The 13619-nt window shown below is 37.8% G+C and overlaps 1 protein-coding gene across 1 annotated transcript in view; it reads right to left on the bottom strand.

Annotated features, from left to right (window-relative positions):
- Positions 1-13619, bottom strand: part of LOC135946836 (tachykinin-like peptides receptor 99D) — an 88874-nt gene that overhangs the window by 48717 nt on the left and 26538 nt on the right. The window contains exon 2 of the mRNA XM_065495255.1: positions 7337-7794. Coding sequence (XP_065351327.1) covers positions 7337-7794 — 458 coding nt within the window. The remainder of the gene's footprint in view (positions 1-7336; positions 7795-13619) is intronic.

Below are 13619 nucleotides of genomic sequence, written 5' to 3'. Positions count from 1 at the left end.
TGAATACACTCGGTATCATGACATATAACTCGCAGTTTGCAATCTTTTCACAACCTCAGTTGACAAAACAATAAAGACACGGTCTTTTTCGTGTTGATTAAAAAACCACTATCATAGCACCACTCAGTCACAATATTAAATTCAGATTGAATCACATTTTGGCATACCGCTAAATCTTTGTGGGAGTGTAGGATCACGATATCGTCTGCGAAAATATTTATAAAGCAATTTTTGAGCAGAGGGAACAAATCATTCATGTACATTATAAACAATATTGAGCCCAGGTTTGATCCCTGGGGCACGCCTCGGTCAAGCTCACGTGTTTCACTCATCTCTTTGTTTATTTTTACAACAAAATTGCGATTTGTTAAATAACTTTTGAATAAACTCAAAACTGGTCCACGTATGCCAACACTATCTAGTTTAACTAGCAGTTTATTATAATCCAGCACATCAAAAGCCATTCTCGTGTCAATGAACAAACCAGCAACAAAATCTTTTGCACTCAAACTAGAGTTAATAAAATCAGAGAAATTTACAAATAGTTCATTTACACCTTTGCCTTTTTGGTATGCATATTGCCTTGAGTCTATTATGGAAAATTTTGTTAGGTAGCTAGTTAGGTGGATTTTAAGAAACTTTTCAAAACTTTTATCAAAAACAGTCATTTGGCCAAAATTAGGTGTTTAAGTCTGTATACACTGACTGGAAGTCAGTTCGTGCTACATCAATTGCTTGTTGTGTTTTTGTTTGTGTGTATAGCAACGTAGCGATTGCGTAATGGTCAGAGATCTTGTGTGTGATGACACTTGAAATGTTCCGCAATGATTTAACGCGGACAAATAAATGGTCAATTAACGTGGAGGAAAAATTATCACCAGAGAACTCTTCTCTCATTAAAAAAAAAGTTACTTCTTTTTACCACGCTTTAAACCAGTAATTAAGCAGGATGTTTTAGTTAGCCGTTCCCTAATTTAATATGATATCTATTTTATGTTAACTGTGCACTCAACAATGATAGAAAACCAAGTTTTCTAATATCAGCTCTGTCAATCATAATTAAGTTATAAACTTTTAAATTAGCTTTGGATACTCATTATGATAAACGATTTACCAAAACATTTCCACGCTTCCTTACGGTTATTATTAATTTAGAGCATGTTTACGAATGAGAAAATGAATTCTATTACAGCATTGACCTTATTTGAAGAGTTATTGTTAAGTGCTTTTTTTTACTTGGCGGATCGAATAAAAATTGGGATGATCTCACAAGTGCTCACAAGTGGACATCCCAAGTGGATGTCTCCCAACTGATCTCTCTCGCTAATTTCTCCCCACTCAACACTTTGAGCAGAGTATAAACACACTGACACAACTTTTTTCCACTACCTTTGGTGAATGAATATGTATAATCGATATGTTATTATTTTATGTTAACTTTTTTTCTCTCGTCGCCCTCTAAGTGACCGCTACTATTTTTCCCACTCCTTGCTTTGAATATATTAAGTCTCCTGATTCTTTTCACCATCACTCAGTCATGGTTCTCTTGCAGAAATGCTCACGATTGGCTGGGGTTATCACTGAATTTAAAACAACCTATTTCAATTATGAACATCAACAAATATCTCATCAATATTTGAAAAATGCGATCACTCGAGGTTGTTTACATATTGAATATAATTAAAACCAGGCTTCATCCTCGTTGTCAATAAAAGAGAAATTCGTCTTATTTATTCCTCGACCAGTTTCGACGTCATCACAAACGTCCTAATCATGAGTTACAATTTCAATCAAATACAAACAATGCAATAATGTCACATCTAAAATCACATAAAGTTCCATACAATTCTTTAAAACACCCACCTATTCATGAGGCAGATGAGGCAAGCTCCAAAGACCAAATGTACAAAATTCTCTTTTATTGACAACGAGGATGAAGCCTGGTTTTAATTATATTCAATATAAATATCTCATCATTTAGATTTTAGCTCGCTTCCCCCAAAAAAAAACCATATCCACTATACTCACCTAAAAATTGAAAAGTGTACGATAAATTCGTGGATGAATTAAAAGGATCCTCATTACGAACAATGAGTTTGTTGCTCCTCGATCTAAAATGTATAGCTATATCTGTGATGATGGAGAGTGTAAAAAAAAGCCAAAGGGATTTAAAAATGCACTATGAAAAAGATTTTTGTCACGCGGATTTTGTTAACTGCGTGCTCAAGAACGATAAATAATAATTACTTTTTCAATATATCAACTCTGTAAATCATAGGTTGTATAAATAAAAAAATTAGTAAATTAGTTTTGGATCCACACGATGATAAATGAGTAATTTTATCGGAGCACTCTACTCTTCCTTTTGATCGTTATAAATTAATGCAGCATTTGTTGGAATGTGGGTTCCATTATCTTCTACAAAGGTTGGATTAACTTTTTCTCTCGTCGCCCTCTAAGTGACCGCTTCTGTTTGTTCACACTCCTTGCTGTGAATATATAAAATCTCCTGATTCTTTTAGATCATCATTTAGTCGTGGCTCTCTTACAGAAAAGGTTCTCGATCGGGTGCGAGAAGCACCTTGTACGTGTAGTTTTCTCCTCTGATATTTGTGAAAAGGGTTGGGTTTGATTATGTTACTTTTTCGAACATCACCTCTGCTCCTCATAAGTTGTATACGTCAAAAATATGTAAATTAGCTTTGGACCCGCATGACGATAAACGCGTTATTTTACCAGACCACTCTACTCTTCCTTACGGCCATTATAAATTAATGGAGCAGGAGATTGTATGAGGGTGAAAAGATTTCCTTTTGGATTATTCTTTTGACGTGCGCAGTACAACCGTCACTACCTTTTTCCCCTCTCCTTGCCGTGAATATATACCGTCACCTGATTCTTTCACCAGCATTCAGTCATGGCGGGCTTACAGAAAAAGTTCTCGATCGGGTGTGAGAAGGACTTGTACGTATCCTACAAACGTGGTGAGTCCGAGATCGATATTAGTTTATACGACAAAGAAACGCAGGAGAGTTGTGAGCTTTTCGCGGACACCTTGACGCATCTCGCAGAAGAGCATCATTACATTACATCGTTTTTAGAGTATGGTGGTGAAACAACTCACTTTAAAATTAAGCACGAAGAGGATCAGGACATTTCGTTCGAGTGGATTGTGTATGGTGATGAGTTTACGGTCGCGTTGCAGGATTTCTCTTATCTGATGGAGGTTTTCCTTCGACTTAATAGCGGTCGTCTCGTTAATTCCGGAAACCCTTTTGAGATAATGAAAATGATCGCTCCGACGATCGTGTTGCGACCGACGTACGACGGTTTATCACATTTGTATTGTGAACGAAATGGAAAGTGGTGTATTTCTAGCAACACGTTGAAGAAAATGTATTATAATTCGTTTGAAATCCTTACCATGTTTCATGAAAATCGTCGTGGTTTTTTTGACTTTGAATGACATTGGGAACATATAACAGTAATCTCAAGGTTAGTTATTACATAATTTCCCCTCCCACTTTCATGAATAAATAGGATTGAGTTTAGACAGGAGCGATCATTAGCTTCGGTGGAGTGCGCGAGTATGCTTCTGACGCGAACGTTTGGAAAAGTCAAGGTTGGAATTGGCGTTGTTGAACTCGACGACGGTCGAAAACAAATTGTTGGGATCTATCCGTGTTGCGTTATTGAACAAGATCCTTATGATGAATGCGTTGATTTTATATATATTGAGGAGTATGTTCAAAATTCGGAGATGATGATAGATTGTATGAGTGAAAAAAAGAGTTATCGAATAGGGAATTTTATAAATCTTCTTTATAGCGAAAATCACGGATGTTATTTCATCGAAAGAATTGAAAGGAAATTGCCACATCCTTTCCTACTCAAGATCACAATGAATGAATTTAAGACAATAATAGAAAATTATGAAATTATTGCTGAATATTACAATTTTTTGAGTGATAATATTTGGAAACTAAAAGATTGCTGTTATAGACATTATGGGAGCGATAAGTCGTTAGAGAAAAAATGTTTGGATCTTCTTCAATAAGCTATCGTCGGAATTACTTGAATTGTATAATTTATTTTTGGTTTGTGAAATAAAAGAATTTCATGAAGCAAATGAAACTATGTCGACGGTATTATAGTAATCTCATGGAATATTAACTGTGTTTTCCAACTTTTACAAGTTTGTATACATATTTTTGGTTTTGGGAAATAAAAGGTAATCAATTTTATTTGTGATTGTTTCATTTTATTCATTTTTGTACCTGACTTCAGAAATTATTAAATGGTGATTCATTTTATTCATTTTTTTATCCAACATAATTATCAAGTGAGGTGGGAGATAACAGAATCGTTGAGTGAAGCGGGAGAAACCAAGTGGGAGAGTGGGGAACGATCGACTAGTGGTGGCCAGAATCGGTATAAATCCTCTACTAGGTACAATCCTTGCTTTTTATCAAGGAAGATGAGCGTCTTAAGAATAAAACCTGCTTCACACGGGCGATTTGATTTCTTGTTAGGATACAATGAATCTATGTTTCACTTAAACTTCGTTTCTCTATTTTTTAAATCTTCCTCCTTGTTCCAAGGAATAAAATAGGCAAGAGGGTCTGCATTAAACAAATAAATCTTCTCTAGGTTTTGATCAGGTGGAGCGATAGAAAGTGAAAGCTTGAATTGAAAAATTATCTCACCACGCGTGCGAGTGTTCTATTTTGCACTTTCTGCCACCTGTTCTGTACAAACACACTGAGCATTTCTTAATAACTTAAAAAAGATGCTCTCAACAAATGACATTAAAATTCCACGATGAAAATCAAACGGAATTCGTCCTAACTTTGATATCAAAATGTATCAATTTCTTTACGTCTGATTTTTATTTCCACTTAGCCTACAATCTGAGCCGGCCGAATCTCTGCAAAATCTGACGCACCCTGCGGAGCCATAAAAAACCTTTAAAAAGAACCGTTGACCCGGCGAATATTGTAAACGCGATTTTATGACTATACTCTGTTATTTTACGGCAGACTGATTCCAGGACTTTCGCATTACTTTGAATGAACGAATCTCTTGAAGGCTAAAATATGTGTATCGACGCATCACTCGTTCTCCCGAGAGAAATTCTCCGAAAGACAAATTAATTTTCCGTCGGAAAAATGGCCAACTCGGCTTGTTTCGCTTGTGGGTCGTAACACACCTTTTTACGGGTACTCCGCCGCCGCACTCTCGCCTTGCCGTGGAATTGGATGTTATATGCGTGCGAAATTAATTCAAAACACATACCATAGCACGCTGCCTGAACCCATTTCACGCGAACCCGAGGTGAGAGCAAAAATTTCGGGCAGGCGCGTCCCGCATTGTTATTCCTCACTGCTCGAATATGCCGCACGCCACACGTCAGATTCGGATTTTCAATTAGCAAGTCTGCAGCATAACTAATTAATCTCAAATTACGCCTGACGTGATTGATTTCTGCATGTAAGCAGCGATGACAAAACAATCATCATTTCGAGTTGGAGCGCCGCGTAAAACATTCATCAGCAGGTGAAGTGAACTGTTCATTCGGTCGAATTTAGTGGGTGGCGCAAATCAACTTGGGCGCGCACAAAGACGCTCATTGAACGGCTGGCACCGCCAGCAGCTTTGCTTTCTGTCTGCTTGCCTGGTGGCGTGTTTGCTGACGACGAGCGATACGTACGCAAAGTGCCGTGCACTACGTACGAACACTCACAGTCGTTAATTTACATTTCTCGACTGCTTTCATGTGAGTGACGTGCCTTCCGCAATAATGCAATTTACAGCGCAGTGTGAAGATTCATGGGGGCATGCCGAATATTCGTGACCAGTGGAAACAAAGGGGACAAAAGCAGCGCTATCTTTATTAAAAGATCTAGCATTTCCACTTCTTGCTTTTTTATTGCTCGAGAGAGAAACCTTTTGCTGTCGACATAAAAATCGTTTGCCAATTCCAACGTTCATTTGGCGAAAGATGCGATTTTGCGACAGTCAAGGGGGAACTGTAATTTTTCAAATTGGAAACCTCTCCGATGCGATGAAATCATGTGACTGCAAAAAAGCCTTTTGAGGAAATAGAGGAAGCTGATAAACAAATCCCTAGCGGGTCAATGCGCAGCCTACATCGCGGAAAATTGCAATATTGCGAAAGACATGATGGGAAGCGACGAAGCAACGCGCACGTGTCCGCTGCACAAAAGCCACAAATAGAAACGATAAAATCAATCCTCTTGTGATTGCCTTTGCGCCATTTGTTTGTTGGTAAATAATAACGTGATTTAGTGCGGTTACTACTTAAAATTGTTGAAATTTCTTCAAAGATTTGATTAATATGTATAACACACATGTTTATCATGCTCGATGTTGAAATTTGAGTTTGAAAGTGGCATTAAATAGGGTTTAGACTTACTCGACGTACTTTGCCTTGAAAAACGAGGGAGTTTTCAATTGATTAATTAATAATTAAATTTTGTAGTCGATTTAGATTGTTATTTAGACAGATGCAATACAGAAAAACCAATAAGATTTATGTCCTTTGAATGCTATGGAAGGGCTCATAGGACTTGATTTGTTTACTCTTGTTGTTCTAAAGAGAGTATGTCTGAAAATTTATCTAAATGAATTTATGAAATTAATAAAATGTTTAGAAAATCAGTCAAGAAAGCAAACCAGAAATATTTTTTGAGTTAAAATTTAGTTTGGTCCTTATAGGAGCCAATTTTTCGTCAATCTAGCAAAAATAGCAGGGTCTAACGGGCTCATATATGTAATTAAATAGATTAAGATGGCTTTTACAGCATTTTTCGGTTTGAGATTGCAAAACGTTTGGTTAGATTGCTTCAAATTGCGTCATTTGTGGTCTCTTTACGATCAGATGCTCGGAAATATGTTCATAGCCCACTGTGCAGTGCTTATTTCTCAAATGGAAGATAATGCAAATATTCGTTTTTACATACTACGATTAAAATACATTAAACAAAATATTTTCAATTTTCTGGTGGTATATTTCGAAAATCAAAAACAAAAAATGTTGATGGTGCAATTTTGGAGTTTGTAAAATAAATTAAAATACAATTTTAACTTCTGTGTATGGAACAAATTTCGCTTTTTGTTAAATTTTTTTATAGAGTTTATCGATGGTTCAGGAAATTTTTATCTCCAAGAAAAAGGACATAAGTTTTCAAGCTGTTTTTCAGGAAAAGTTAAACAAACCGAAACAAACAAAGAATTAGGGATAAGAGAATGCAGAGCTATTGTCTGCAGCACGCAAGTTTGAAAACCCTGAATCCAATACTTAGGTGGGACTGACCTGTCAAAGGAGATGGCCATCAGGGTGAAGACGCTGGCGCAGATGGAGAGCACGGCGACGAACTGCGTGATTTTGCAGTAGACGGTGCCAAAGGGCCAGTGGCTGTTGAGCATGTAGGTGTAGTTGAAGGTGACGTTCAGGGTGGAGACCATGGTGTCGGCCACGGACAGGTTGACTAAGAAGTAGTTGGTGACGGTTCGCATGCGCTTGTGCGCCAGCACGATCCAGATGACGATGACGTTGCCGCCGGTGGCCACAACCACCATCATGGCGTACAGCACCGACCACAGCACCTGCCGCCACCACGGCAGGATGAACTGGTTCTCGGCCATCAGGTCGAGGTCGCCGGACGAGTTGTTGCCCGAGCCCGCCCACTCGTCCGCCAGCGTCGGCGGCGTCTCGTTCTGTCCGAACAGCACCAACAGGGACTCAGTCGTCGTCGGCGGCAACTCCATCATCTGCAAGATGAACGTCGCAAGAGTTATTAATTGTGTGCTTTTAAATTTATACCAGCGCTGATGAAGCAATTTGCATTTAAACGAGCCTTTGAACTAGAACTTTGAGCGCCGAAGGGAAAAGGGAAAACTTGTTTTTCTTTTGTAAAAGAGAATTGCACTCTCGCACTTTGTAATTATGATCTGGAACACATTTCATTTACAAATTTATCGAAATCGCATTTCATGCCAGATCTTCTTTTCGCAAATTTATTTCTCCGTAATCTAGAGATTAAAGCTTGCAATTGTTGCAAATGGGCAAAAATAACCTTCAAGAGGAGAAAAACACATTTATTGACTGTAAAAAATGACACAAATATTGTAAAAATCGTACTCAAATACGCAGAAACACACTTTTGTGTAACCTGACGAGTGGCAAAAAACTATATGAAGAGATCTCAGCCGCGAGGCTCTGTCACAATTCATACAGGCTAAAGTAAAAATGCAATAAATTGTTTACATTTTCTGTTCAGTGAGAGCGTGCGCCGAGTCTCCTTTTTCGCTCTCGTCCCCCTCCGGGTGACACATATTATTTATTTTAGTTTTTTTTTTAATACAATCCGCTCATGAATCTCTTTTAGTCTTTCTCTTACAGCTAGGTTTCTCTTAAAAACTATTTTTTAAGACGATTTTTCAACAAAATTTCAAAGTGTTATTAAATATTTTGGTTACTTGGAAAGCAAAAAATTGAATGACACTATTTACTAGTAAACATTTGCTTGACTTCATGACAGTTTTGTCCTCGGACCCGTGACATTTCGGCTTATAGTTTGACAAACTCATTATGATAATTCACGTATCACTTTGAAATATATTCTCATTCAGACATTTCTTTTAGGCTAATAACAGAGCACCAAGCCTGAACTCTATGTAGGTCCAGAAAGTTTTTGTCTCCACAAAATCAATTAGCAATTACTCTTCATTCATTCATTTCAAGATTCCTTTGAGCGTGTCGTCCTTTCAAAAGCACAGAGAAAAGCGAATATCAAATTGAGCAATCAATCAATCGAAGAGACCAAATTCATGCGAATGTAATTTGTCAGGCATCCAAATGTTATTCATCTCTTCTCCTGTCCAAATATTAGCTCATACCCTCATAGGTCTTCTCTGTAAGCGCGGAGTTCTTTTTCAACGAAAAGAAGAAAATAATTTCCGTCCTTTCATGCCGATGAGAAATTTTCCACGCGGTTCAACAGAATGCGCAAAATCCGTTTTTCGTACAGGCTTTTCTGGTGACAAAATTCATTCAATTAATTGCAGAGGAGCCGTGCTTGGTACGCGCGGCGATGAATGAAGTTAATCAACGGCGGAAAAGGCCGCGAGAGGAATAAGAAAGACGAGTTTGCAATTATAAACAGAGCAGAATTAATGAGTATCTCTCTTGCTTTTCCAATTAAATATGCGCTTTTTTTTCTCTCTCTCTCTTACAAAACATGCCCATGAAAGAGAATAGAATGAGCCGAGTTGAAGAAGGACCTGAGGCACATTTAAATGTAGCTGAACACGGAAATAATATAATTTATATTGGAAAAGAGACGACCAGTGAAGTCAGATAATTTAATTATCCAATTTGAAAAACCGGATGAAGGAATGCTCTCGGGGACAAATCAAATTTCGCCGACTCGAATATGAGTTCTCCGAATTCTCCGTGCTATGCGATAGACGGCAGAAATTATTGCATATTTCCGTCGAAAGCCACTTATCGATTTGCCCACGGACAATTTGAACCGCTCGACGGTGCACGAAAACTCCTCTTGAGAAAATTTTGCTCGCGCGGACGTCTGTTTGCCGACTTAATTTTCACCCCAGCAGCGATGAAAGAATAAAAAAGGGTGGAGGGGGCAAGAGCTTTTTGATCTTGAGCTCGTCGATCGAAACGAGCTAAGACAATGGCGGACTTGAAGTGCTTTTCCGTCTGCCGTTTTCCATTAAGAACCAACTCCAGGGAAAATCACCCAAAAGATTGTGCACGGGCATTCGCCAATCTGCTCGCGTTTTTTCTTTGCAGTTCGCAACGGATAAATAAATCCTCTTGAGACTTATCAATCATCTTTCTTTTCATGCTGAATGAAATGTCAATAAATCTAATTAAAATGTGGTTTTTAATTTATCAAGAGATTTCGGGTTTCTTGGAAATCTTTATTTATTTGGCGGTTCGTTGAAAAAGTTGTCGTTGCTAACAATTTGAAGTCATCAACAATGCTTTGGAAAAGTGAAAATCAAACGGCTAAAAATTTCCTCATCAATTTTGTGAACAATGGTTCTGAATTCCATTCGCAAAAAGATGATATTATTGATCGGGCTTTTACGATTTTTATAATTTCTCTTTGTGCGTCAAAGTAGATTTCCAAAACCATAAATATACCGAAGAGAACATAAAAATCAAATTACAGGGAATGGCATCGGCAATCCAGACGGAAAAAGTGAATTTGAAAAACGATGGCATGAAATTCATCTTCTGTTTCGCGTCAAAGCCACCCTGTTCGATTTGCAATTCCATCCTTCAGAGAAAAATAATCCCCAAATTTGAGCGTTTTCTCTGCTGCGCGAGAACGATGAATTTGCACCCGTCATTCGGCATTTTGCAGCCGCACAAAGGCAAGCTCGATTCCATTTTCATAATCCCCTCCTTCTCGTCTGCCGCGGCAGCACGGAAGATGTGGGAGATGATCTTCACAGAGCTATGGACGCGTTACACGTATGCGAATTCTCAGGCACCATTTCAATATCCTTACTCACGACCATCTGAATATAATAAGATATTGCCCGACTGCTTGGCGTCGTCGGTTCATTTATTTTTATTTTTGAAAAATAACGTCATATTTAATAACATGAAAAATAATTTTTACTTCATTGAAAACGGAAGCATTTATTTAGTTCAAAAGGTTTCCTCTCATTAAAAGTGTATATTTTTTTGCAGAATACGAGTTCCTTATAATTATGCAAGGAAATATACGGACTCCACTCGTGTGTTTCTTATTTCATGTCTGCACGAAAAGGGTTCTTTGTTAAACGAAATAGCAAACAACATTTCTCGGCTTAACCATCTCACGGTTGTTAAGTTTGCTCGCCGCCCTTTTGATGTCCGCACGGATAATCTTAGTTGAGAACGAAAGGCTTTTCACTTCAGCCTCGTAGCCAAGCGCTGGAGATGGTAAATGATAAAAAGCAACTGACGGTCCAACCAAACAGCCAAAGTGTGTAATATTTTTGGCCAAACTAACAGAGAATAGAAAGGCAAGCCAGTACGTTGGCAGTGGCGTTACAAGGGGACTTTATCGATGACTCAAGAATTGTATCATTGTGGTAGATTTGAATGGTATTTTTTTTGTGTTCCACCCAAAGGCTCTTTGTGGTATTGAAACAAAAACAATATTTATAAAAATGTGATAGTGTTTCACAAATTTCTGAAAAAAAAAACTGTTGACTTTTGAGAAAAGAATTTTAATTTCAAACAGCTCTAGTTTTTTAATCATATTTTGTCACTCATCTAAAGCTCGCATTCCAGAACCCAGAGGCATTGCAATCAATTTGTTCCTGAATTTCAATGAACACATATTGATAGCAAATTATTAAGCTACTGTGATTTTTATATTTTTTTTCTTTTCAATGTAAAATAAATAAAAACTACTCTCTTGATTTTATTTTGAGAAAAGGCATGAATATATTAAAGCTGTGAAAAAGCCTTTCGTTTGTACAATTTGGACGTGCTACTCATTTTTAAACGACGTTAATTTCAGTAAGGAGTCCCTTTAGGCTTTTCCTCGCCCGCCACTGTCTTTGTAATTTTGCTTTTCGCCGCCTTCTCTCCACTCTAATCGAATTCCCAGCCTGGACCAAAAGAAGTCTCGCTCAAATTGCTCTTGTGTGTCATTAGGAAAGGAAAAGCTCGATTCTGACAAATCGCAAGTAGGGCCGCTTGCAGCCTTAATTCAGACTGCCGTGTTCTGATTTCGCTTGTCCCCGGGGAGCCTGCCAACGCACATGCACAAAAACGTTCCGGCTGGAGTTGATAATTTTTTTCTCCTGCCGTTTCTTCCTCTCGCGGAAGGCGAACCTTTTAATGGGCCACATGTGTCCTGTTTGTTTTAAAAGTTATCCGGCGTGCAGAGGCCGTGGGCGTGTTTTTTCAGCCTTTGTCCCTTCGGCCCTCGTCAGCTGCCCGCCAGAATTTCCTCGACGAGAAGCTCAAAAGGTCTGCTCGACTGATGAATAAATAAATATTTGCTTTTCATTTCTGCTCCACTTAGCAGGAAAAACGCCCGCCGTCAGAACTTTAGCTAGGAAGGACACATCGATTTGGAAAGATAAGTCCTCCAACTTGCCGATTTATATTGCTTTTTAACGCACGAGGTAATTATTCAAAGGGGTTTCCGCTTCGCTTTGATCCGCTCTTCGTGAATTTTACCTTTTTTACAAAAGAGCCTGTGAAACGTAATCCATATACGAGATGATTGGAATAGGATTTCCGCGCACCTGGTCCCACTAATGCTCGACTCTTTTGTGGTTTAAATCATGATATGAAGTTTGTTTCGTAAAATATGCCTTTCATGGTTGACGACCTCTGTTGTTATTTAGGTGGATGGATTGATAAGAATAGAAAAAAAATGATTTTTTTCAATGCTAAATATGATACTAATAATTTTCATGAAGAGTAATTGGCGAGTACATAATTATAACTAAATAAATGTTTAACGAAATAAATAAAACTAACTAATAACTAAATAATCTAAGAATGTACACGTTCTTGGGTCTGTGGCGCCTTCTCGCCACTACTGTCCTACTACTTTCCTAATAACTAGTTTGCATTAAATACGCTTCGCCAGGTGGCAGTATTAAGGTGTGTGACAAGCAGTGCACCCTTACTGCACCTTATCCCCCACTGCACAATCAGACTCGCACCAAAGCAGTGACAGCAAACGAACTCTCTCCGGCTAGGATGAGATTTGGTGCGAGAAAATTATATAAAAACTATTTCTTATTAGACCCGCACTACGGGGTAAGTGTCATAATTGTTTATATTCGAATATTATGTTTTTATTGTTATACTCATTTATTGTATATTTGTGATTTTTGATTATTTATGTTCATAATTTCACAGTCTTAACTTAACTACTTCAACCACGAGACATGAATAAAAGACGAATGATTAAGCTACTAAAAGACGCATTTCTGTCACGGCTTCCACGTACCCACAAGCCACAAAAGTGGATGACATTATTCTTTTTTCTTCTTGTTTGTTCTTGCTCTAGTCGAATACATTAAATTAAAAGATTTTATACACAGTAAGAAAGGGTGAATAGTTCTAGCGAAAAACTGCTAAAACGATCCATCATTGAGTAATATCACGACGCCCTGAGCATCAAGTCTATTATTATTATTAATGGTTTATTAAACGCAAAATATGCGTGCAACACTCTACATCTAAAGGTTAATCAATTTTTACACATTTTCGCTGCTTCTCTCAAAGTAAGTTTTCTTGCTGTACACTTTTGGATATGATATTTTTCACAAGTCTCGCCACAGAACTTACATCTACAATCATAATTAGGCTCATAGTGAAACGTTGCATTATTACAGAAAATATAGTGATATCCATGACAAGCAAATCTTGCAAAAATATGTCTATCAGGAAAATCAGGGCCACGCCAGTTGTCATTAATCATAGTTTCAGTCTCAAAAAACTCAGAACAAATTAACAGTCTATTTGTTTTCTTTTCTTCACAGAACTTTATATACACATCAGTCTCTGGTAGATTAAATCTAACCTTTAAGTCAGTTACATATAA

Source organism: Cloeon dipterum, chromosome X (assembly GCF_949628265.1).
Source record: "Cloeon dipterum chromosome X, ieCloDipt1.1, whole genome shotgun sequence".
NCBI lineage: Eukaryota > Metazoa > Arthropoda > Insecta > Ephemeroptera > Baetidae > Cloeon > Cloeon dipterum.
This window is presented reverse-complemented; position numbering and strand designations above follow the sequence as displayed.